Here is a 27,998-nt window from a genome sequence, read left to right on the forward strand (position 1 = left end):
CCCAAGTACTTAATGATTTGAGATTTCTGTTGCTAAGGGGAAAATCACATTATTTCTGAAAATGGTAGTTGAATTTTATATGTTCTGGTCCAGGCATTTTTATTATGCTAAGAAACAAGATTAGATTCTTGGTTACTATGGTACCTACAGTATTAAAATTCTATGAATTTTAGAACAAGGAAGAACCTTGGAGATATAATTCAACAAGTGTTTATTGAATGCTTGCTGTGCACAGGACAATACAGCAGATCCTTGAGGAGATATGATGTGGATGTATCCTTTGTCCCAATCCCTCTTCTTTTGTCTCATTTTGTGCCTCAATCTTCCCCTTAACTGAATTAAAATGCATTTATATGTAGAGGGCTACAATGCTCAATGAGAACCCAGTACTAGGTGCATATGAAGGGTACCAGCATGGATGGTTTTGTGAGACAGCCTCTGGGCGTGCATTAAAGGAGGGCTCTGTTCTCCACTTAAGAGCATGCATAGATGTTCTAGGACTGCTTCCTCTTAGCTTATTGTGTAATGATAGAAAGCCTTGGTTGCTGAGTTGAATGGAGCAAATACAAAAGGCATTAACCAAATCAAGCTCTCTCTTTCCTGGTTGTGGTTGAGACAAGAATTTCTGTAAGTCTCTGGTTGAGAGAGAGAGAGAGAGAGAGAGAGAGAGGGAGACAGAGACAGAGACAGAGAGACAGAGAGAGAGAAAGCATGCAAGTGCTAGCCTCCTAGCCTCCCTACCCAGATTTGACATAAATCAATTAGTATATGATGGCATCACTGTCATTTTTGTCCCTATTGTACCTGTTCTTTCCTGACTTAGCAGAGAACTGGAGATGAAACGGAAGGTCAGAAGAACATTAGAGGTCTAGGAAATGAAGGCCACAATAGAGTTTGCCAGCTGTTGAGCCAGGTAAATGTGCCAGCCCAGCGTCAAGGGTTACAGGGTTCAGCACAGCAGTGAATTGATCCAACAGCTGAGAAATTGCTTCCTGTAGAAATGGAATGATTCATCTAATAACTATACAGTGAAGTTTGTGGGGTGAATGCTTTGTTACAACCTTTTACTTTTGATCCACCCCTACCCAGGAACTGAGGTAGTAAAGCAGAGAGTGTGTCCCAGTTCTCAGGGATATTTTTGCATTTCTATTCTTGCTAGATCTCCTTGGTAAATATCACTTTGTGAGGGCTAACTGGTTAAAGTTTACTTGTTGTGAACCTTTGCTATGAGCTTTGTGTTTGGATGTCACCTAGCATCTGGTTTTTTGCATGTTACTCTAGTTAGAATGTGATGTACTATGTATCTACATGTGACCTTATGAATCTGGAATAATTTCCTTTGACTACATCATGTGCAAATTAATGGATTTTTGTGATTTATAGATATAACTATACATCTACTGTAGCCTGTAGGGCTACAGTAAACTTTTTTTTTGGTGGGGGGGGAGGGTGAGGAGATGTAAGTACTCCACCTGACTTCATTTACCCATGGTGGCTAAAGTAAAGAAACTATCCTATCTAACCTCATTTATCCATAAAGACTGAGGTGTGGAATCTATCTATTGCTCATTGAAGAAGTTCTAGGATATCAAGATTATGTGACTTGTGCCTGGATTCCAGGATTGAGCCAGAAGACATGGGTTGAGTTGGAGGGGGGAAGCTACAGATAAGAAATATTCATGGTGGTGATGAGCACAGGGTGTGGGGAATACAGCTGCCCATGATGTCTGTCAGTGGCTGAAAATAAACAAAAAGATTTAAGAGGCAGAGATTACCTCCTGCTCTGACAAGAAAGGAGACATTTGGCTGGAGTAATAGGAAGAATGGCTACTCAGTTGAGCCTATAATGGCATCTCTAAACCCTGAAAGCCTGGCAGAACCCTGATGATACAGAAGCCAGAGAGGTTACCTGAGAGTCATTCATAGATCACCATGCTGGCTGTAAAGACTAATCTGAGAAGAGATGGGGAAAGGGAAAATAAACAAGTGACATCTTCCTTATCCAGTCCCCCCATGACACCTAGGGCAGCTAGGTGTCCCAATGGATAGAGCACTGAGCCTGGAGTGGGGAAGACCTGAGTTCAAATTCAGCTTCAGATACTTACTAGCTGTGTGACTTGGGCAAGTTGCTTAATCTCTGCCTCAATTTCCTCAGCTGTAAAATAGGGATAATAAAAACACCCTCCTCAAAGGGTCTTTTCAAGGGTTAAATGAGATAATATATATATAAAGCACTTAGTGCAATGCTTGGCACCTAGTAAGTACTTATATCTATAAGTACATATGTATATATATGCATATAATATATATATAGATAAAAATGCTTATTTCCTTCCTCATAATCAGGAAGGATAATTCTCCTACCCCCATGTTTTCTCCAGGAGTTTCCCATCTAGGCCTAGAGGAAGTTGTATCTATTTTGTGTAAAAAGGAAAGGAATGAGGATAGTTGTTACTGCTTTTTTTTTTTAATGCCTTTTAAAATTTTGGTATCATTTTCCAATGACTTGCTTCTCCCACTCCTCAACCTCCTTGTAACAAAGAAGAGTTAAGTAAAACAAATCAACACATTGGGCATGTCTGACAAAGTATGCCTTTATTTTCCTGTGAGTTACCTTGGTATAATGTCTTAATTAAATACTTTCATTCCTGCACAGTTTGTGAATGCAGAAAACATTGGATAAAGAAGGGCTCCAACTATGATATATATGGTTATACAAAACACCACGAACTGGGGTATAGCTTGGGACCAGAATGGAGATAAGATAGTCCCTACTCCAAAGCAATTTATAGTTTAATGAGGAAAGGGGGAGTTTCAATAACTATGTGAATAATTATATAGAAACACTTGAGAGGCACAGAGCAAAATGTTAAGTGAAGGGCGAGTTTGTTATCAACTGGAAATATGAGTAGGGGAAGAGGTGACATCTGAGTTGAGCTTTTAAGGAAGGTAGGAAGTCAACAGATGAAGGAGAGGGACAACATTCCTGGAATAGGAAACAGCAAGAGTAAAGGAATGCGGAAAAGCAGTAAGTGTGTGCCAGAGATTTAGTTTTGTGTGGGTAGAGGGCAGCATGTGTGTGTGGGGGAACATAACATAAGTAAAAAAGGTAGGATGCTATCATATTCTGTAAGATCTTGAATGCCAGGCACAGGAATTTGAATCTACTTTGTAAACTCAAGTGCTAATTAAGGTTTTGGTTTGTTTTTTTTTTTTTGCAGATTGACATGATCAAATCTATAAGGAACACAACTGTAACAGTGGACTAAAGGTTACATAGGAGAGGAGAGAGAGTGAAAGAAGACCCATTAGGAGGCTATCATGATGATCCAGGCAGGTAGTAATGAGGTTTTATACTAGGCTTGTGGCAGTGGGAATGGAGAAGAGTGGATGGATGTATATAGGAGATGTTGAGTATACAAAATTAACAAACCACTGGTTGGATGTGACAGATGAGCAAAAAGGAAGAGTCAAGGTGAGAGAAGAAGCAAGTTTAGAGCAAAAGATAAACTGAGATTCATGTATGTTGGATTTAAGGGCCTATCTTTAAGTATTTGAGGATCAAAGGATCATAAATATGGAGGTGGAAGAGACCTAAACTGAGGTCCACAGAAGTGACTTGACAGAGGTCACATAGCAGAGACAGATACAGCAATGAATGTAACGTATCAATAAAAATATGATAAAATTAAAAACAACAACAAATCTATGCCTTCTTATTTCCTGTTCAGGGTGTTGGGAACTTTACAAAAATTTAAAATAAACCCAGGTAATCGCATCTTAGAACTGAGACACAGTTACCTCTAGCAAACCAAGAGAAAAATTCATTCCACATTAAAATAAAATCCTGAAGCATAACAATGATGGTTCATCCCCCTACTGTGGGAAAACTGTATTGCATTGTTTGAATCTAAGCCCTATGCGCTGAGACCAGGCTAGTTGCTTAGAGACCAGATTTGTTTAATGCTTAACTCAGGACTCTAAGTTATGCGGACTTCCTGTCCTCCCCCTAAAATAAATAAATAAATAAAATTAAAAAAACAAAACACCCTTCAAGGGGAGCTAGATCAAAAGATTGATGCAAGGAATGTAAGTTTCCTCCTGTTTATCCATCTCAAGCAACCTTTTTATCTGGAAAGTGTCTCTGTGCTGGCCAATCAGCGACTATTTCCTTGCTCCTTTGTTTGAACTCTTACAAAAGGTAAAACTTACAGAGAATGGGGAGGGGAGTTTGAAGTGAGGAAGCCATATTTTTTGGCTCTCCTCACTGCTGAACAACTTAATAAACTTCTAAGTATTTTCAGTTCTGGGTTTGTTTTCTGCTGATACTATATATACAGTATCCAATAGATAGGAAGAACTTGAGAAAAGAGGGTTTGAACAAATGGAAGGTGTACCCACATAGATGAGATCATAGATTATTTTATGATTCACCCTTCACTGATTCAGGCTGGCCTTACTGTTTAGCGCAAATTAATGGAACTTAAAACAAATGCACACAAATTACTGAGGATTTGGTTTTAGGAGTAATTGTGTATTGGTTGTATGAACAACGAGTGAGTAAATGAACAGAGCTTTTATTAAGTACTTACTATATGCAAAGCATTGGGAATACAAATAGAAAAGCAACACAATCCCTGCTTTCCCATTCTAATGGGAAACTCAACATATATGGAAGGTTTTAGCTACAAATCACATGTAAAAGTCCCATGGTCCTTAGGGTGCAGCGACAAAGCAGATAGTATTGCTTCTTCTTTAAAGTTATTTCCAATGATAAAGTCATATCATATCATATCATAAAAACAATGATATCTTACTTTACTGGAACATTTTATGTTGCTGCAGAATTCACATCTTAATTTAGGCCCATAAATTGAAAGACAACAGTTTTTGATGTAAAGTGTTATTTATAGAGTAATGGGATAAGTGTCTTTGACTTCACCGTCTGATTTTGTTATAATTATTTTTACTTATTTGTTTAATTTTAAATATTTTATATGGATTATTAGGATGATCTTTTAACCTTAGAAAAACTTTTCAGAACACAAAAATTTTGCTTGTTAAAGGTGTTGGAATATTTTAATTTAACAAATCCAATACAATGATATTAATTAGCATGAGTATTGCACTTCCAAGACATGACAAACTTAATGGATTTATATACAAAATCTGAAATAAGCACTGAAATAAAATACTTAAAATGACCACCAGGATCATGGAAACAAAAGAGTAGTTAATACCATCACAGCACACCAAGTAAAATAGCAAAAGGAAACAAGCAAAAAGCTGTTCAACTTTTCTCATTAAAATTATGTTGCACTCTTAATTCTCAAAACACACAGTAATATTTATCTTCCTAAATGAGTTCATGGAGACACTGTGGACATCTATTTTTTCTTTATCAGGTTAAGAAAATAAAAGCAGGCATTTGAAAAAAAAATTACTAAGTATAAATTATCAAGTCTAGAAACATTTTAAAATCAAGCAATGACAATAAAACTTCACATGCTGCAATTCCTACCCCCAAGGAGTTTGTCTGTGGATACAATATTTCCTTCATTCCTGGGAGATGTATAAAGCCACCTAAATCTCAGTTTCCTAAAAGGAAAAACCAAGACTGGAGAGATTAAATGTATTTCTCAAAAATAGCAATTCAGGGACTAATCTCACTATTCAACTCTCAAAGACTTCTTTCTGACTTCAAGCTCCAAAGAAACACTCCAGGTTCTATTTTCATTTGAGTATCTACTTCACTGAATAGAGACCTTAGATCAATTCCCAGGATACAAAAGTAAAACATGATGCAGTTAAAAACAGTACTTAGATGGCTTACAGATTTTTTTTTAAATTTTAAAGGAACACTTATTACAAATAGTTAATACAGCACAAGCAACTCTCACAACACATTTATCACCATGTCATCACTGTCAAAATAACAGCTTCCTGGCACACGAGGAGATAATGCTCATTTCATGCATCAAAATGAAAAGAACCCTTTGTCTTTAATCGGCCTTGTCCATCTTACTATTTCCATTTTTCTTAACTTCAGCTCTTTCCGACTCCATAGTTTAGGCTCATGGCTTTCACATTCATCTGTATCATCTGTTCACTGGCATCCTATTCAGTAGAATTCTATAAAAATGGGGGAAATATCATTAAAGAAAGATTAGGAAGACTACTTCCCAAAATTATTACATTAGCCAAATTTTTCTTCCAGAGTTAGAAATCTATAGCCAATATTAAATAAAAACTCAAATTTGTTAATTTTTAAATTTAAATTGGCAATTACAAATGAAATTTCACTATTCAGTTTCCATTTATCCCAGTAAATAAATGTACAAATCACATCCCTTAAAGTTTATTTTATTATAATAGATCCCACTGAGAAGCTATGGATTCAGCCAGCAAAGACAATACCGAATATAGACTTGGGAACACTGTTGCCCAGAGCATGGCTAAAAGAGGAATCAGAGACACAAGCATCCATTGATATAAATGGGCAGTTAGAGGGCACCATCATTCCTTCAGGTGGGTATAGACAGTGTTTGGCAGTTTGAGTCACAAGTTGAATCTAAGCAGAGTAGTTTTAAAAGTACTCTTATTAGGAACTGCTGCCCCTAGCAACCTTACTACCTCAGAGCAACTTTCCCTATCCCTATCTAGTCCCAACAGACACTTGAACAAGGTCCCAAGATTTTTCTCATGAAAACAAAGACAAAGCTTTCCCCTAGACCAGTAAACAAGGTCCTGGCCCAGAAGCCTTACTATCTCACAGGAGGACTAATGGAGCTGGACCAGAGACTATTATAGAGGTAGAGAGTTCCTCAGGGTTTCCAGACTCACATGGACTCTCACTGTCAAAATACACTGAGTATCCCCCACTGAGTAGCAACCTCCTCACAAGCTTACAAAGCAGTATGCAGAATTGAAAAGGGAGTAACTCTGTTGATCAGTGCCTTGTACAAAGTACATAGTAGGAGCTGAATAAATATTTATAGAATTTAACTAAATTGGGCCATCAATATCAAGAGTCCTTAACACAGCATGAAGCTAATTCCATTACAGTCACATGACTATTTGAAGTTTGCTGCTAGATTTATCCCTTAAGTCCCTAGCCAGACTTCCTTGCTCTTGGATTCCTTAATATAAATTTGTGGCAGGTGGGTTTGTTCTAACCTTGCTTCAAGAGCTCTAAGGCATTTGTCAAATGCAAAGAAGCTCACCACAAACAATTTATTTCGTTTAACTATGTGGTCCTGAGTCAATTTCTGTATTTTGTAGATCTCAGACTGCTTCCTAGGTGGGATCCAAGAACCTTACTCTGTAAGACCCAGTCAAATATAAAACTGAAAAAGGCTTCAGCAGAAGTTCTTTTGCCCATACCGAATGATACAGCCCTCACCAATCCTTGCAAAATCATTTATATTAATTTCACAGGTATAGTTCCTTCAGGATAGACTCCAAATGTTGTCTATCATACCCAAAATGGGAACCTTTGATTTTCCTCCAAATTAAAGCACTATTACACTTGCTAGATGTCTCTGTAAAATCCTATGCTATTTTCCTCAACAAACTGGGTCTTTTCATCTAGTATTTTCTCCAGTAGCAAGCAAGTCTCAACCATAAATGTTCAACTACTGATCACTGCTATACGCTGTTCTGTCTCTAGGGGTAAAATCAAATAACTGCAGAAGACTTATAATTCTTTATTATTCTTTCATCAGTCTTTGAGTCTATGGATAGGAAATAGCTACAGGACAAACTATGTGGAACTGGAGCTGTTATTGCTTCTTTGAAGCCTGAAGCACACTATTGCTAAAATCTGAATGGACAGGAATTGATGACATAAAATTAGAATCTTAGAATGTACAAAAACAGCTGCATCTCCTTCCTTTAATTTATAATGTGGTATAGTTCTGATATACAGTGATCTATGTATGTATTACTATTGTGGAAAAAGAAAGATAGACATGACTAATGCTCAAGATGACAATTTTAGGTTTAACTAGAAATGGACATAAGAAATAGTTGTACCTGTTGGCTAATCATCAACTATATTAAAACTAAAATCATTGTGTTGGTATGTAGGGCTAGACTAGTTTATCTCTGAGGTCATTTCAAGGTCTAACTTGCTATTTAAAGGAACAATACTAAATAAGTAAAACCTTTATTTAGGTCAATTCATTATGCTAATTTATCTTGGTGGACCCCACCGAGGTACAATTCTACTTAAAAATCAGATATTGTACAGAGGCTATCCTGAGATTCTTTTATGATTGAGATGGAGGATCATTAATACTTGTCCTTACCCATAAAATGGAAGCAGACAGGAGAATGGGTTAAAAACCATAATCCTACAATATGTTGTTTACAAGAAACACATTTGAAACAGAGGGATGCACACAGGTAAAGGTAAAAGGCTGGAGTAGAATATATTATGCTTCAGCTGAAGTAAAAAAAGCAGGGGGTAGCAATCCTGATCTCAGACAAAGCAAAAGCAAAAATAGAGCTAATTAAAAGAGATAAGGAAGGATCATCCTGCTAAAAGGCACCATAGACAATGAAGTAATATCATTACTAAACAGATATGCACCAAGTGGTATAGCCATACAAAATCTTAGAGTAGAAGTTAAGGGAGTTACATGAAGAAATAAACAGCAAAATTATACTAGTGGGAGATCTCAACCCTCTCTAAACTAGATAAATCTAACCAGAAAATAAATAAGTTAAGGAGGGTGAACAGAATTTTAGATAAGTTAGATATGGTAGATCTCTGGAAAATATCGAATGGGGATAGAAAAAAATATATCTTTTTCTCGGTGGTACGTGGCACCCACACAAAAATTGACCATGTACTAGGGCAGAAAAAAACACTTGACCTTAAACCTTTTCAGGTCTCAAAATTCTGTAGCAGGTTAGATACTGTCATAGTACTTGGACATCTCAACTAAATATTGTCTATGTGATAGACAATATCTGCCTTTTAAGCTGCCTTTTAAGGAAAAACACCAACAAATAAATAAATAAATGAAAATAAAAGGCCTACTATGTGCCAAGTACATGCTAAACATTGGGGATACAAAAAGAGGCAACAGGCAGTCCCTGCCATCAAGGAGCTTACAATCTAATGGGGGAGACATAACAAATACATACAAAAAAAGCTACATACAGGATAAATAAGGAATAATTAACAGAGAAAAGTCACTAAATGTAAGGAAGGTTGGAGGAGGCTTCTAGTAAAAGATGGGATTAAGTAAGACAGAGCAGGGGAGGGAGGACAGTCAGAGAGAATGCCAGGGGCCAAGAGATAGTCTGGTTCATGGAAGAGGCCAGTGTTACTGGACTGAAGAGTAAGTGTTCTGGGAGTAAGGTGTAAGAAAACTGGAAAGGCAGGTGAAGGCTAAGTTATGAAGGGCTTTGAATGCCAAGCAGAACACTCTGTATTTGTATTTAATTTTATCCATAGGTACTTCTGTATTCCACCTCTGCATGGAAGTGGGCTGTTACTTTGCTTCAACCAAGTGCAAGTTATGCTCCAAAACCTTCACAACAGAATTTTTCTGCTGCCTTTGGCACAGCTGATTTCCAAAGCATTCTTTCATTAATTAGCAGCACAGAATATTATCACTTCAGGAACTCATTATGAATTGATTGTAATCCTGTACTTGTCAACAGCTCCTTAGAGATGTCTGGTATTTGAAAGAGACAGTTTAGCAGAAAAGTCAACTCTCCTTTACTCTATACCAATGTTGTCAAATTCAATAGAAACAGGGCTACTCAGTCTAAAAATAAGGATCCTTGTGAGCTATAAATTGACTTAGAAAATAGCATATTAATATCATCTGGCTTATTATATTTTGTTAAATATTTCCCAGTTACATTTTAATCTGGTTCAGGTCACACTAGGGAATGTGGTGGGTTGCATGTTTGATATCTTTTGCCCTAGGTTCTCTAAACTGAATTATCATCAGAAAGTAATATACCTAGATCACATTTGCTCAGCTGAGGACAAAAATGCCATGCCTTCAGTTTTTATAGAGAGTTGATATAAGAAATGTCAATTTCAACTTGTGTCTTCTATAAAACCACTGCTGTTATCCAATGTCCCTGACATAAGGATCCATGTGATAAACGGTTTTCCTTGAAATTCAACACCAGGAAAAAGACTCTCTCCAAACGAACTTGCACCTTTTCTTTTAATCAGACAGTAAGAAACATGTAAGTCAACATGTATCCCTTTTTATTTTAGCTGCAAGGATACTCAGAGCTAAATTTAGTGCTCAACTTCAGTAATGAGCCAATTTCAGGTAGCTGGTAACATTTGCTCATTCTATTTGGTTTTATGTGCTTTTTTCTTACGTGTTTTTTGTTTTGTTATGAGCTTTAGAAAATTTAAGTTGTCCTGTTTTAGATATATAATTTTACAAGCTGCCTCAAATCTTCCTGGAAGAGGGTAAGGTATGAATTATTAAAAAGCTTATTCCCATATGTTTAATGATTATTCATGTATAGCCTATACCAGATTGCTTGCTGTCTTGGGAAGGGGAGGAAGGAGAGAGAAAAAAATTTGGAACTCAAAATATTATAAAAGTGAATGTTGAAAACTATCTTTACATGTAATTGGAAAAAAAAATACTAGTAAGTGGGAAAAAACTTAAAAAGGTATTTCACATAAAAAAATAAAAATGTGACTCATGATAAAGTTTTTTAAAAAAGAGCTTATTCCCTTGGGATGCTAACATTCAACCTGTATTAATCAATAACCTTACATCTTATCAGACTAGTCAAAAGCCCCAAGCTACAGTCTTTCTCTGATACCTCACTGGCATGGGAATGAGGAGGTGAAGGGGGATCTAGAACTGAACTAGGAGAATGTAAGCTCTGGAAGGTTCTACAAAGTCAAACCAGCTTTGCCTATGGGCTACTTATGGACCACCGCCTTAGAACCAGTTCATCTAAAGACCAGACTGGCTGAATTCAGACAGGCTCATCATTAGGGGATGCAAAGAAGTACAGGACATGGTTCCAGATTTCCAGAACCTTAAAATTTGGTTCAGGAGATGACGTATATAAATCTTTACAGTATAAAGAAGATGATTTCCAGCCAAGACAGCTACCTGAATAGGAGGCAGCCTCCACCCCAGCCTTAACATAGGCACTCCAGCAAAACATTTACATTCACACCAGACCAAATAATAGTCAAGAATTCTAGTGAAAAACTACAGTAAAAAGCTGAAAAGTAGATTTTATTAGTTGTGTCTTTCCCTCCATTTACATAATATTCTTCCTAAATAGATTTCTAAATGAAGAGATGTGTATATATTTTATAAATATATAGTATACAAATACATATAAAACACACATATATGTGTGTATACATTTACGTACATGTGTATATGTGAGTGTACACCTATATATATCCTAAATCTATAGATTACCAATACAAATATCTTTATTTCAGGCTTGGTGAAACCTCAGCCCATTGTTGACGAAACTTGCCATTGTCAATCACTTCCCAGTAATGAGTTCAATAAACCACTGTACCTCCTCTGTACTTTGTGACTGCCAGCAGTAGTTTCTCAGCTCCCATACTACATTGTTTTTGTACTAATATGTGGATGATCTGAGTGCCCCCACTCCTATAAAGGCTTGATAACTGGTAATGAGCCATATGACATCTGTGTTTACCAGGATCTACTGAGAGCAGTCCTATGGGCTTGGTTCTCTTGGCAGCCTGCCCCATAGCAAGGATATAATTGCTCTGCTCTTCTTTTTATGAAAGACATGTTTAATTTAAATATTTTAAAATGGACTTCTCCCACAGATGTTGATTATTTTTTACAATTCTTAAATAAAATGAGATATTCTTGTTGTCATAAAAGTAACAATGAAAAACCATCCATTGCTAACATGGCTTCCCTTTACCATCATCTGCCTAAGATACTCATCTCAACTACATTGCTTCAATGAGCAAATTTACTCCAAATGAAGCCCCTCAAATGAATGCTTAGTCAATGTGAGGGTTCAATAATTATAAGGTATAAATACAAACTGGTCATTTCCCTACTCTTTTTCCTTCAGTTTGTTTAGGGGAAAGGACAAAGGAGATAACATCAAGTAAAAGTTTACACAGCTTTAAAGGCCTGCAGGAATCTATCCTTTACAAGAGGCAGAGGCCAGGGCTGATGGAAGAGCAAAGAACCACGGAAGATATTTGGCTTCTGTCTAGGGAAGAGCAAAAGATTGGTATTTTCCCTGCTCTGAGTGCCCCCTTGTGGTTAAGCATCACAAGAGTCTTTTTAATGTAATAACTAGACTGGCCATCTCTTATAGGGCTGCCCAAGCGCAGAAAATTCTACTTCAATATCTGTATGTAGTCCTCCTTAGTTCTATCAACATGCCTGGCTGAGAAGATGCCAAATGAGGATTTTTTTGGTCAGTATGGTTCAACAGTATCCATTAAGAACCTGATGGAGTATTCAAATATTATGTTTCCATATCTTTAAGTATGCATTGTTTTAGATACCTATGTTAATAATTAAATCTAATCTATTAATGGAGCTTCGGGACAACTGCAAGCTTATTTTTTTTCCTTTTAGTTATGTTCATTCTTTGGTTAAGGCAACTTACTTTATAAGCACACCAAAACAAATGCTTTCATAATTTAAAAAAATATATTTTTCCAAAAGTAGCTTCATCTAATTGATTTTCAGAAATGGTAATTCATTATAAAAAATAATCAAGGCTATGTAATATGAAGTTTTAGGTTTTCTCAGTGTCAACATGGATTATGAGGGACCTGGAAGAGCTAAAATTGTATTATTTTAGCTAGGCTTAGCAATGACATATAGTCTATCTACAATTCAATTCAGTAAGGATTTATTTAAATGCCTTCTATTTAGAAGGCACTCTGCTAGAAGTGGGGAATACAAAGACTAAAATGAACAGTCCCAGGCCTAAAATTATATTCTATTAAAAGGATTATCCTGAAGGTGCAATCTTAATCTATCACAAAGAGCAAATTTTAAATGAAACGATGGAGAATTGTCTAACAGGTATAAACCACAAATGCCTTATTCAGGAACAAAATCATATATACACATAACTTTTCACAAAGTTAATTTCTGTCAGAAGTTTGAAGAGCATTTACCTGTTTGAAGTTGTGATGAAAACTTCAACCAAGGTGACTGAAAGGAGACAAAATAAAAAGTTTTCATATTTCTAACTTCTGATTTTAAAAATTAATTACTTTTATGAGCTGTACCATTTAACTCCTACAAAAACTTTGTACTATCAACTGTCTCCTTGTCCAAGTTCTATTTCCTACCCTCTTCCAATTTCACCTACACTAACTGACATCAAGTACAGCTATCTCAGAACCACCATACAGTTCAGTCAGCTGCCAGGAAATCCATTTAGGAAAGTTGTCTATCTCCTACTAAATTAGCTCAAGGAAAGAGACTGCTTAGAGCAAAATAATAACATAATTGTGTTACCATTTCTCTAAATAGGAATAAAAAAATACCTTTTATCTTCTTTCAAAAACAACAACAAAACTCCAATTATTTGCAATTTTGGCTGGGTTTTTTGGCTGAAATAAGCATTTATCTCCCATCCTTGTATTGCCTACTACTATTATTGAAACCTAACAGGCAAAAAAGACTGATAATCAACAGAGGCAGCTGTACATTTCTTTGAATTTTGCTTATGCAGCTTTTCTTACAAACAACATAGAAACACCGAATAGAAAACAATTGCTATGCAGAAGGACGGATGAAAGTCAAATCAAAATACAAGGGCCTTCTGAAACATTACAGAGACCATGGCCACCAGTTTATGGGAAACAACAGCAACCAGGCTAGATGGTGGGGTGAACAGAATGAAATTTCATAGGCCACATAAGAAATCAGTTTGATATCTCTTCTGATATAACTCATATCTTTTCAGTTATACCTCATATTACACAGGAAGGTCAGTAAGTCACAATTAGGCCATAATCAGCCACATGGATTCAAACAATTATTTGCACCAGTGATAATCTAAACATAAAAAATAATATAGGTGATAACACCTTTATATATCCTTTTTCCTTTAATTTCAGAAGTACCTTCATCCATGTTTTCTCTTGATTGAATGACTACTCTCACAACATTTCTGTGAGGTAGGCTGGGACAAATAATTCCCATTATGCAGATGAGGACACTGAAGCACAGAGATGTTAAGTGACTGCCCAGAAGTAACAAAGCTGGTAAGGGCAAAATTGGGCATATAACTCAAATAACCAGACTGGTCTACTGGTCTTTACATCAAACTACTTAAAATCACTATTGAATAATACTCACCTAAATATGATTGTGTTCATAAAATCAGGAAAGTATCTAGCATAATAACTTATACATAATAGATGCCTAATAAATGTTTATTGTTGAATGAATGCAAGCAGATGGAAGAATTCATATGCAGCAAATACTATTCATCTGCAGATACTTTTACTGTCCAGTCATCTCTTGATTTCTTAGCCTCTTGTCTTATGGGCTTCCCCAGGGTCCCTCTGTATCTCCTCCATTTCCCCCTTCAGAATTTCCATATCTATTTTCTCAGCCATTAATCTGTTCTTTTACCTTGGATTAGATAGTATGTATGTATTTTTTTAATTGGACTGAATTTTACTTAGCTGATACAGAGTTATACAAATTATATAAATGGAAAGTCATATAACGCACATAACCTAATAGTTCTTTGAAATATGTTACTTCAGGTTTCCTTCTAGATTTCATAGTGCTAATTGTTCTTTGTTCCTTTCAAAATAAAGACAGTATACAAATAGAAAACAAAATATTAAATATGTACATACAGAAACTCATACTAGAAAACTACATTAGAGTTGTCTTATGCAAGTCGGCTCCTCCTGACGTCTGGCCTGGTGAATGGGATTGTAATTGCTGTACTGCAGTCTGCTCTTCCTTAGTCAGAGGTGACAACTAGGTAAGAGAGAATACAATATGATCTTTATTTCATATTCTTTAGGCTTCTAAGTTGTACAGTGAGATACATTTTTTAACAGTTTTACTAATTATATGATCTCAAATTATAGAAGAGAAAGATGAATCAATTAAATATACTATATAACGCTATGCCAGTTATTAAAGAGAGAGTGTATCACATTCATATCTACATCTCTCTCCCTCAGTCTTTTATTTTATATTTTTCTTCATAACCCTATAAAGTAAGCCCATTTTTAGAAAGGGGCAAATCCAGATTTGTATGAAAATAATAATGATAGCCAACATATATTTAGCACTTTATTATGTGTAAAGTGCTAAACTGTGCTAAGCACTTCACAATTACTGTCTCTTTGATCCTCACAACACTGGGAGGTAGCTGCTATTATCCTCATTTTACAGACGAGGAAACTCAGGTAAACAGCGATCAGGTGACTGGCTCTGGTTCACAAAGCTAGTGAGTGTTTGAGGCCATATTCGAACTCAGGTCTTCCTGACTCCAGGCCCAGCACTCCACTCACTGCACCACCTAGTCACCTGGTGAATGTGAAAAGAAATCACAACAACAAAAATGCATTGAGCACATGCACTTTGTATAATGCACTGTCCTAAGTTGGAGGGAGAGGAAATGAGGGGGACAAGTAGCTTTATCATTAAAAGAATGTTTCAAGGACTTTATAATCTAGTAGAAAAAAGAAAATTTAAGTAATAAGGTAAGATTTAACAAAATAGAACATGAGTAAATGCTGAATGAACTACATAAATAAGTGTTAAAGGAGTTTAGAAGAGGTAAAGGTTACTGTGGGCTACAAAGATTTCACAGAGGAAAATGGACTGAACTGGATTTGGGAGGATAAGTAGAATTTGGACAGCTAGAGACAAGGAAGGGACACATCTCAGAGTGGATGTTTAAGATTGGACTGGAAAGCCATCAGAGACGTAGAATTTAAAGGAGCATTTGATTGAATGTGCTCATATGAGGCGAAGGTAGGAGATGAGGAGTCTAAGACAGCACTGGTTTCCAGTCAGGGTAATTGGGCTAATAATGGTGCCCTTACAAGAAATAAGTCAGGAAGAGGAACAAGTTTTAAGTTGCAGTGTTGGAAAGACAGCTTGGTATAGATAGATGCCCAGCAGGCAGCTAAAAATGTGAGTGTAGACACTAGTAGAGAGGTTTGGGGTGTGTGTGTGTGTGTGTACGTGTGTACGCATATCTATGTGTGTGTGTATAGATATGTGTGTACACACACACATATGCACATATATGTGTATGGGGGTGTATATATACATACACACAAATCTGACTACAATCAACATAGATGTAAAAACTACAGCCATGGAAATGGATGAGATTACCAAGGGGGAGAATTCAGAGAAGTGGGTCAGGGACAAAGTGAGTCAATAAAGATATATGGAGTTAGGAAACCTCAGAGGTGGGATTTGGGCCTAGGTTCTCTGACTCCAAATCCATAGCTCTTTCTACTGCACCACAACTGCCAACCTAGATCTGAACTCTAGGTCTCCTGACTCCAAGCCCAGGTCTCTATCCATTGCGCCAAAAGGCCTCTATAGGCCTTTATCCTGTATGTTTCCTAGGGAGAAGCTTTGTAAATTTTATTACTATAAGCATAGTAAAGGAAGTGACACACCAATGGGTACTGACTACAGCCAACAGTGAAGATGAAAGCTGTTACAATCTTTAAGTCTCAGTTTCAAGGGCTGGAAGGTTCAATTCTTTTAGATTTCTATAATGGAACGAAATATGATAGGCTAGGCATAAGCTTTGCCTATTTCCTGTGGTTTTGAAAGAGTTAGATCTGGGGGAAGCTAGGTGGCACAGTGGATAGAGCACTGGCCCTGAAGTCAGAAGGACTCGAGTTCAAATCCAGCCTCAGACACATAATATTTCCTAGCTGTGTGACTCTGGGCAAGTCACTTAACCCCAATTGCCTCACTAAAAAAAAAAAAAGTTAGATCTTTTAAAGTCAAAGGAGAAAGAATCAGGGGAAAAGGTAAGACTGAAGTTGCAGGAGAGTGAAGGGATGTACTTTGGGAAGGCAGGAAAGGATGAAGTAGAGGATACAAGTAGTGGGGCTAACTTGGAGAAAAAAATAAGCTATCTTTTCTTACTGGACAGAAAGGAAGGAAGAAAGGGTGGAGATAAGAGAGGGTTTAGGATGTGGAGAATAGTAACTGAAGGAACTCAGTTCAGTTAGCTCCAATCTTTCTGTCTGAAATCACTTGCTGACAGCAGGGGTATAAGGTTTGAGGGAAATGTTTCTTGCAGTCACAGATAAAAGGAACAAAAAGTTCTTCTAAAATTCTGATAGCATTGTTTCTAAAAGAAAGACCAAATTGCTAATGTTTGGATAACTTGCTTCCCTTTCCCAAAGTAATACCTTAATCCCTTTCCCCAAATGAAGCATAATATACCATGGGCTAGCTACTTATTATCATGGGACCTGAATTTTGAGTGTAAAAAGATGATAATTTGAATTGTGACTTCAGGAAGCCAAGGACATATGTCAAATAAACTGTTATAACCCTAAGTGCAAAAGTCATTTAAACATTTTCAGTGAGTGGTTTGTCCTTTCTGTTCTGTGACACAGAGAGCTTAAAATAAGCATTACCTCCAAATCTGCTTGTTGCTCTAGTTGTTGTACCATTTTCATAGTATTATTCAAAGTAGCACGAATACAGTTCATAGACTCTTTCTGTTCAACAGCAACTTGTTCCAATTGGGCACACAAAGACTTATATCGAGACTTCATCATTGACAATTCCTTTAACAGTGTAAGTGGATTTTCCTATATCAGATGGAAAACATACACAGAAAGGAGAAACTACATTATGTTTAAATTGAAAATGAATATATTCACATCACAGTATAGCAAATCTTTAGTCAGTTAAACCGGCATTTATTCAGTACCAAATATATTCAAGATATTATTTAGATATACTTTGTTCCCCTCAATGTAAGAGAGGCCCTGCCTTCAAAGCAGTTATAATGTAGCTTGGTATATACATGTGTATATACATATACACACAGCCATATACACATGTATCTACATATAAAATCATATACACATAAAAACACAAGTTCTAAAGTCCTACTACTTAAATGAAGAATTATAAAGTCATTAAACAGAAGCAAACTCTTTGACCCACACTGCTACTAGACACATACTCAAAAGAGGGTGAAGAATGAGGAAAAGATCTCATATATACAAAAATATTTTAGATTTAGTGATTTGCATAATAGTAAAAAACTGGAAGGAAAAGTAGGTATTCACTGACTGGAAAATGACTGAATATAATGGGTCATATGAATGTAAAGGAAAAATACTATGGTACCATAAGAAATGGCAATTATGAAGCATATATAAAAACCTTGTGAGATTTATATGAACTGACCCAGAGTGAAATAAGTAGACCCAGAAAAACATTTTCCACGATCATCATAATAATGTGGAGGAAAACAACAGTAAAAGATTTTAGAGTGCCAGTAAAAGCAGTGATGACGAATCATGACTTCAGAAGACTTGATGGTAAAGGATGCCTCTTGTCTATCAGCAAAGAGTTAATGAACGATAGGTGCAGAATGCAGCAAGCATTTTCAGGTATGACCAAAGTGTTGATTAGTTTGCTTGTCTGTATTTATTTGTTACAAGAGATGGTTCTATTTTGGGGAAAGGGATTGCCATTGGGAAGTCATAGTGATGCTTAAAAGAAATCAGCATCCATAAAACGTACTTAAAAATTGATTTACCACCTCAAAAAAAAGTTCATTTGAGGGCACACTTCATGCTACTTGTCACAAGTCAATTTTCTACTGTTTTTGCAAGTGTGCTTGTGAATTGCTAGTTATGGCTTTGCAGTCTTTTTATTAATTCTTTGTTAATTCCTCATATTAGCAGTTCCAAACTGTCAATCTCCTGAGCTTCTAGGCCCAACCACCTGCTACCCTTTTCTGATAGACTACTTTACCTTCTACTTTATGAAGGAACTTGAAAACCTCTTAGTTTTTATTCCTTATGGCCTCAGGATGTTCATTTCTATGTCAGTACTACCATTCCTCCCTTCTAGCTCAGAAGAATAGATTGTTTTCTCTTTTCATTAGCAAATTTCATCATTCTTATAATTCTTCCCCATCTCTGATACTTTAATCTTCTTCAGAATATTCTCATGGCCTCAGGCACTTATTAGAACTATGTGATCCTGAGCAAGTCTCTTAATCTCTGCTTACTTCAGTTTCTTCAAATGTAAAATAGGAGTAATAATGGTATCACCTACTCCCAGGGTTATTTTGAGGATCAAATGAGATAATTGTAAAGCACTTAGCACAGTGCCTGACATATAGTAGGTTCTTAATGTTGATTTCCTTCCTTCCTTGCCCTTAGCTTCAACTGGGATTAACATCAAACCACCATCATAGATGACATTTATATAGAACATTAAAAATTTGCAAAGCACCTTATACATGTTATCTAATGTGACTCTAAGAACTACTCTGTGAGAGATGTCACTTCATAACTATCAGACTGGCTAAGATGATAAAAAAGGAAAATGACAAATGCTGGAGGGGTTGTCAGAAAACAGGCATACTGATGTACTACCAGTGGAGCTGTTAATTAGTCCAACCATTCTGTAAAGCAGTTTGGAACTATGCCCCAAAAGCTATTAAACTGAAAACCCTTTGGGCCAGCAATACTGCTACCATGTCTATAACCCAAAGAGATCTAATAAAGAGGAAAAGGACCCATGTATACAAAAAAGATTTGTAGCAGCTCTTTTTGTGGTGGCAAAGAATTGGAAACTAAGGGGATACCCATCAATTGTGTAATGGCTGAACAAGTTAATAGTAAATGAATGTGATGGAATACTATTATTGTGTTTTAAGAAATGATGAAGGGGATGATTTCAGAAAAACCTGGAAGACTTGTATGAATGGAAAGTGAAGTGAGCAGAACCAGGAGAACAATTTATACAGTAACAGCAATATTGTAAAGATAATCAACTTTGCAAGACCAAGGAACTCTGATCAACACAAGACCAATCAAAAATCCAAAGGACTCACGATGAAACATGTCAGCCACCTCCACATTATCTCTCTCTCTCTCTTTTATTTTTTGGACATCGCTAATGTGGGAAATTTGTCTTGTATGACTATTCAGATTTGTAATCAGTTTTGTTCTTCTTGCCTTATCAATGGCTGGATGAGGGAGAGGAAGAGGGAGAGAATTCAGAACTGAAAACAAAACTGAATTAAAAAACAATAACAAAAAGAATTAAACCTTTAGATACGTCCAAAGACAGAATAGGAAGCAGAGCATTGAAAGAAACAAAAGGAAGTTAGAAAAACAGAATAGCGCAGTGTTATAAAAACTAAGGCAAGAAAAAGTTTTAAGAAAGAGAGAGATATAACAATATCTAAATGCAACAAAAGTCAAAGAAAATAAGAATACAGAAAAGTACATTGGATATAGCAATCAGACAGACAACTTTGCCTTTAAAAAAAAAGCAACTTCAGTATAATGGTAAGGCTAGAAGCCATGTTAGATACCCTAAAGAAATGTGGCTTTCTCCATCATTTTATTTCTGTATGGAAGCTAGATTTTTACTGTATAGCAGTAAAATTTTGTGGAGAAACAATTCCCTAAATATATTATGTTCAAAAAATTTTGTGAAAAAGCTATTTGGAACTTAGAACACTGTGCAAATGGTAGTTAAATTGTCAGATTATATCATGAAAACCTGTTTAACTCATAATGTAATTGAAATACTATACTTTTTTTCAGAATATTTTAAAATATTTTATTTTTTTCAATTACACATAAAAACAATTGTTAACATTCAGTTTTTTAAAAATTTGAGTTCCAAGTTCTTTCCCTCACTCCCCTTTCTCCTCATTGAGAAGGCAAGAAATTTGATACAGGTTGCACACGTGCAGTTCATGCAAAACATTTTTGCATTAGTCATGTCCTGAAAGAAGACACAGACCAAAAAAAGAAAGTTTTGAAAAAGTATGTTTCAGTCTGCATTCAGACTCCATAAGTTCTTTCTCTGGAGATGGATAGCATTTTTCATCATAAGTCCTTGGATCATTATATTTCTGAGAATAGCTAAGTCATTCACAGTTGATCACTGTACAATATTGCTGTTACCATATACACTGTTCTGGTTCTGATCACTTCACTTTGCATCAGTTCATCTAAGTCTTTTCAGGTTTTTCGGAAAGCATCTTGTTCTTCATTTGTTAGAACATAATGAAATAATATACACTTTCAATGGAGATTAGTAGGGGAAAATATAGTTGCTATACTAGTAATTAAATAAAACTGCAAATGAACATTGTTTTTTACTTAAATGCTGATGCCTGAGAGTTTTAAAAATAAATTTTATTGATATCATTTTTACATCACCTGTAGTTCCCACTGCATCTCCGCTTTCCCTTTCCTAGAGAGCCACTTCTTATAATAAAGTATGGAAAAAGGAAGCAAGAAAAAACTGCACAAAACTAAACAACATATTTTTAAAAGTCTGACGTTATACACAGTATTCTATACATGGTTACCCACTTCTGCAAAGGAGCCAGGTTGGGAGTTAGGGGTGATTAGAGAGGAAGGAGAAAGTTGATTTAATTAGATCTGGATGGATGAAATAGCTGGAGAGAGTTTCATGGAGATTCTGAAGAGGTCTTCTGGATATGTTCAAGAGTCTCTCATGTTAATGGAACTGATTTTTTTTTTAATCTTGTCTAATTTCACTTGAGAATATATAGCTTTTTCCCCCTTTGATCCATTATATCATTAACACTACTCTTTACACTTAACAGCTCTTTGGGGATAATGTTTTACCTCATGAATGCAATGAAGAGAAGACAGAATAATGGAGAGATTTTCCTGACATAACAGGGCAAGAGGTAGGAGAGAAGGAACAAAAGGATGTGTGTCTATGAATGGGAATAAGATTGCTTAAGTAAGGTGGCATTAGTTTATCGGTGAAAGAAAAGGGGAAACACTGAATACATACCAACTCTCTTAGAAGAAAGAAGGTAGTAGGACGGACCAGATCACTCAACTTAGAGCTAGAGGAAACTTTAGAAGATCATCTTATCCAATTTCATTTTATAGATGAAGAAACAGCCCCAGAGAGATGAACTGCCTAGTTGTATAGGTAATAAGTAATAGAGTTTATATTTAAATTCAGATCCTCTGATTTCAAATCCAGTGTTTTTTCCACTATAATACACAGCCTTCCCCATACAAATTATGAGGAGCCACCACTGAGCTAAGACAACTAGATTATGAACTAGGGAGAATCATAAGAAAAATGACAAAGGGAGCAGGGAAGAAAAAGCAGGCCTACTAAATTCTAAGAATTCTTATGGGTACTTGCTTTCTAAAAATATCAAGAGCCTTGTCCATCTCTTTTATTTGTTCAGTGAAGGTACAATTCAGTATTCACAAGTTTTTATTTCTAGATTATTTCTAGATATCTCTAGAAAATATCTTCTGTCAATTATATGCATCCTGTCATTCTCCCCTACTAACTACAACTCAAAATCCAAGATTATATTGAAGGACACAGCTCTAGAATAATGAATTGTTAAAGAAGAAATGTAGTAAAGGATGTTGTCAAAGAAAAGCATGCTTGAAAAAAGAAGAAATGCCCTGTGTATCTCACTGGTATTCTCATGATCCTAAGATCATAAATTTAGAGCTGGTAGGGGCTTAGAGCTTAGAAACAATCTTAACCAGAGGTAGGGAACCTGAGGCCTCAAGGCCATATGTGGCCCTCTCGGGTCCTCAGGTGTGGCCCTCTCGGGTCCTCAGGTGCGGCCCTCTGAAAGAATCCAAACTTCACAGAACAAATCTCCTTAATAAAAGGATTTGTTCTGTAAAACTTGGACTCAGTCAAAAGGCCACACCCAAGGACACACCTAGAAGGCTACATATGGCCTCAAGGATGCAGGTTCCCCACCCTTGATCTAAGCCAACCCCCTCATTTTAGAGATGAAGAAACTGAAGCCCAAAGAGTTGAGGGAGGCAACTTGCTTGAGATCACATTAGGTAGTAAGTCTGAGACAGGATTAGAAACCTCAGTCCTCTAACTCCAGAATCAGTTCTCTTTCCACAATGCCACTCAAGGTAAAGTGAAAATGGTCCCTGTATGTTAGATGGACCTTTTTTGGATAACTTTTTGGAAGAGTAAGGTTGAGATTGGCATTTTTGGAAGGAACGTCCACAATTACAATCTCACAAGATCTAATGGCTTGTTAACAGACAGTATTACCAACAAAATATATGCCATAAGACCTAACAGCCACAAAGTAATACCTTATTTCAAAATATTTTTTAAAAATACATTTATTGTATAGCTTACCTCTCCTGAAGAATCATCAGGAAGACTTTTCTTGACTTCAAATTCCAGCTTGTGTTGAATGTAATCCAGATCAGATTCTGCTTTCTGGAACTAAGACATGCAAGAGTAGACAAAAAGGTATTAATTTATGAAGCATAAACACATAACCAAAAATGTAGCTTGATAGTTTTATTGTCCATTCCTCCCTTTCCCTTAGATTTTTAACTAAGGTCAAAATATCATATATAATTGAAAGGTCAACACAGAAAAACAATGACTGAAAAGATCAAACAATGTGGTATAAGGAGTCACTGTAAGGTTACATATTTTTGTATTTATATATATCCTTTTCCTGTGAACTAGGAAGGAACTCAAAAATTCCCAAGGAATACTGAAACTATCCAGCTAAGTATATGCTGTTTTTGTTGGAACAATACATGGTTAAGAAACAAGCCCTCCCCTCAATCTTTCCAAGTTTAAATCATTAAGTTATGCTGCATGTTTAGGGCCTGAAAAAATTTCTGGGCAACATGTTATCACAATAGATCAACATGAAATATATTATACAAGAGAGGATTATGCTTTCTTTTTGTAAGAGGAAAAAAAAGTTTAAAATAAATTGTTCAGATAAAGCAAATATGTATTATCTTTTGAGGTAGTGGGAATGAGAGAGTCAAAGAGGAGAAAGCTAATTTCCATTATGGGGACTTAAATAAAATTCAAAATGGATTTAATAACCAATGATACTCTCAAATTATTTGGCTGCGACTTGCAACTATTATGTTTTTTTAAATAGTATTTTAATTTTTCTCAATTACATGTCAGGACAATTTTTCGCATTCATTTTTACAAGATTTTGAGCTCCAAATTTTTCTCCCTCCCCTCCCCTCTTCCTAAAATAGTAGGCAATTTGATATATATTATATATGTGCAATCACATAAAACATATTTCCACATTACAGTTGTGAAAAAAGAAACAGATCAAAAGGAAAAAGCAATGAAAAAGAATAAAGTAAGTGAAAAAAGTATGCTTCAATCTGCATTCAGAGTCCTTTGTCTGGATGTGGATAGCATTTTCCAATTGTCTTAGATCACTGAGTTGCTGAGAAGAGCTGAGTCATATAAGTTGATCATCACACAATGTTGCTGATATAATGTACAATGTTTTCCTGGTTCTGCCCATTTCACTTTGCATCAGTTCGTACAAAGTCTTGCCAGGTTTTTCTGAAATCTGCCTGCTCATCATTTCTTATTGCACAATAGTATTCCATTATATTCACATACCACAGCTTGTTCAGCCATTCCTCCAACTGATGGGCATCCCCTCAATTTACGATATTTTGCCACCACGAAAAGGGTTGCTATAAATATTTTTGTATAAGTAAGTCTTTTTTGCTTTCTTATGATCTCCTTGGGATACAGACTTAGTAGAGGTATTGCTGGATCAAAGGGTATGCACAGTTTGGTTGCCCTTTGGGCATAGTTCTAAATTGCTTTCTGAAATGGTTGGATTAGTCCACAACTCCACCAACAGTGCATTAGTGTCCCAATTTTCCCACATTCTCTCCAACATCTGTCATTTTCCTTTTTTGTCATATTAGCCAGTCTGATAGGTGTGAATAGACTTACAACTATCACTAACCAAGAAAGCTATTACTAACTTGTTCTCTTTTATAAAGAGAGCCTAGTATAATGTTGTAATGCAAACAAAAAGTCTTAAACGGTTTCATGTTACACTTGTAGCCCAACAGTTAAAATTTGGGGTATCAATGGTCTGTGCAGTCTGGGAAGGAGACCTATATTGCTGGTAGCACTCAAAAAAGGGAAAACTACTGCCACTGGGGATGGAGAAATGTTTAATCACTTAATGGAGAAAAAATTCAGGAGGTAACAGAAATGAATGTTGTTCCTATAGCAAGTAGCAAAGACCTAGAAATAAAGTGTATACTCATTAACTGGGAAAGAGCTAGACAAACTGGTAAATTAATATAATGGAATATTACTGAACTGCATGAAATTGAGAATATGAAGAATCCAGGAAAACATAAATTAATGCAGAGAAAGCAAAAAGAATCAGGAGAAAAATATTCAAATATTCATAATGACATGAAAGTAAGGAGAAAGAGAGGAGGGATGGAAGAAGGGAAAGGGGAATGAAATGAAAAGAAAAAAACAATGATGCCTAATCATCATGACGAAGTATGGCTCTAGGGAAGTGCTGAAAAAATGTATCTCTTTCATTGAAGACATACAGGAGTACAAGCATGGAACCTTGTCTACACATACTATTAGACACAGCTGATGTGTTTGGTTAATTCTATCAAACTACTTTTTTTTAAACCTATTTTCTTTTAAAATCTTTATTACAAAAGATGGGTCAATAGGTAGGGAAGGAGGAGGAAGGGTAGATTTCAAAAGCAATGTGACATAAAAACTAAAAACACCCATAAAAACAAGATCAAGTTTTTAAAAACTGAATGTTCTTTCTCCTCATCACCTAAACAGAGTTCATTCTCATAGATCAGGGGTTCTTGGGATCTATGAACTTTTAAAAATATATTTTGATAACTGTATTTCAAAATAATTATTTTCTGTTGTAATTCTGTATATTTCATGCATTTAAAAACATTATTATGAGAAAGGGTCCACATTTTTCACCAGACTATCAAAGGAGTCCATAACACAAAAAAGACCTCTGCTACAGAGTACATGTATAGTAGGTGTTAAATAACAAAAATTAATATTCACTGAATGAATTAAATGGGAGGGATAGAGCTGAAAAAATTTTTTTCCTCTAATTTTCTCTTTTATTTTCTACCTTTCTCACCCTTTGGGGGATAAGGGCAGAGTGAGATAGGTTACAGGGAAATTCTTCCAAAACAATTTTTTCTAAGTGACAAAACAAATGCTCTTTCCAAGTAAACTTTCTTTTGAATTTAAGCTTCCCTGAGGACAGTGTTATTACACATTAATACTATCAATTTAAGAGTATAACTTTACAAAGTCAATGAAAAATACTTTCCTTAGCACCAAATTTAAATCTTTTCTTTTTGGGTGTCTCATTCACTGCTATTTATGGTAAATAAGATGCCCATAATGAACTAAAATTTGTGCAAAGTTGTACTTGCACACCATTCACAATACCAATCATGAATAAAATTTATTGATGTGATTTGCCCCACCAGACTGAATAAGCATTATCTTTTCCCTTTGGAGACACACTAGCCTAACTCAAGTATGTAGATGGTAAGCAGGAAAGGAAGAAAAAAGAACAGATTCATATTCAACAAAAAATGATGAAACTGCACTAACAAGATCCATTAGAAATTCACGTGATATACTCTCAAGTGGGCTCTCACTGCTACAAGGCAATGCTTTTACACATTTCTAACTAATCCACTATCCCACTCAATAGAGTAGCTTTTCCAGACCTTTTTATCCCTCTTCAAACTTTTACCATGGATCCCCCTTTCCCAACCCTCTCAGCTGAGAACCTTCCCTCATATTTCACCAAAAAAACTAATGACTGAGAGGTTCCTCTTCTCCTCTCTTCCTCAACTCACATCTCCTAAGATGCCTTCTGCCACTTATCTCCACTTTTACCCTTGCCTCAATGAGATGGACCTTCTCCTTGTCAAAGCAATCAATTGATCCCATTCCATTTCTTCTCCAGCATATTGCTCCTTCTATTATCTCTAGTTTCTCCTTGATTATTGGTTCCTTTCCTAGTTCATATAAACATGCTCATGTCTCTCCCATACTCAAAAAAAACCCCTCACTTTGATCCATTCATCCCCATTAGCTATTTTTTTTTCTTCTGGTGAGGCAATTGGGGTTAAGTGACTTCCAGGGTCACACAGCTAGTTAAATGTCAAGTGTCTGAGGTCAGTTTTGAACTCAGGTCTTCCTGACTTCAAGGCTGGAGCTTTATCCACCGCGCCACCTAGCTGCCCCCCCCCATTAGCTATTGTCCTATATGTTTTCTCCCTTTTGTGCATAAAGTCTCTTGAAGGCCTTCTAGGCTAAAGCCAAGATGGCAGAGTAAAGGCAGGGACTCATCTGGACTCTTCCAAATTCCCCTCCAAATAACTTTAATGCCTCAAAATGAATTCTGGAGTGGCAGAACCAACAAAAGGACAGAGTAAAACAATTTTCCAGCCCAAGACAACTTAAAAGGTCAGTAGGAAAGGTCTGTCTCATGGGGTGGGAGTAGAGCGAAATCTAACATGGGCCATGCCCTGGCAAGCCAGTAGTGGGCTGGGGAGAGGATGGGGACTGAATTGGCAGCAGAGATTTTTGGAGCTCTCAGTCCACAGATGAGAAGGGGGTCAGATAACTGAACAGAAGGATACTACAGGGGACCCTTTGCTGGCATTGGGTGTAAGACTCTGTTGCACTGCCCATACATGGTTTCAAGTTGCAGTCCCCAGGAGAAAAGGAGCACTAGCATATTAGAGCATGCCACAGGGCAGTGCGGACCCTGGTCACAGTTCCAGGGCAGAAAAGAGTGTTTGTGGTCACTCACCAAACACAGCACAGGCCAGGAGAGCAGTAACCATACATTTCCTTAGATCATGCCATTCTGGAAGAACTGAAAACTTACAGACACCCAGAACTTACTCTGAAAACAGC

At 36.3% G+C, this 27,998-nt stretch overlaps 1 protein-coding gene across 1 annotated transcript in view; it reads right to left on the reverse strand.

Moving 5' to 3' along the window:
- Positions 1–4,561: 4,561 nt before the first annotated feature.
- The window catches only part of SKA2 (spindle and kinetochore associated complex subunit 2), a 49,420-nt gene continuing 25,983 nt past the window's right edge, over positions 4,562–27,998 (reverse strand). The window contains exons 2-6 of the mRNA XM_020991852.2: positions 23,388–23,477; positions 17,633–17,809; positions 14,855–14,981; positions 13,151–13,187; positions 4,562–6,132 (exon numbers count right to left, since the gene is read on the reverse strand). Coding sequence (XP_020847511.2) covers positions 14,874–14,981; positions 17,633–17,809; positions 23,388–23,477 — 375 coding nt within the window. The 3' untranslated portion in view covers positions 4,562–6,132; positions 13,151–13,187; positions 14,855–14,873. The remainder of the gene's footprint in view (positions 6,133–13,150; positions 13,188–14,854; positions 14,982–17,632; positions 17,810–23,387; positions 23,478–27,998) is intronic.

The sequence above is a fragment of the Phascolarctos cinereus genome, unplaced genomic scaffold (genome assembly GCF_003287225.1).
Source record: "Phascolarctos cinereus isolate Bilbo 61053 unplaced genomic scaffold, phaCin_HiC Scaffold_5;HRSCAF=322, whole genome shotgun sequence".
NCBI lineage: Eukaryota > Metazoa > Chordata > Mammalia > Diprotodontia > Phascolarctidae > Phascolarctos > Phascolarctos cinereus.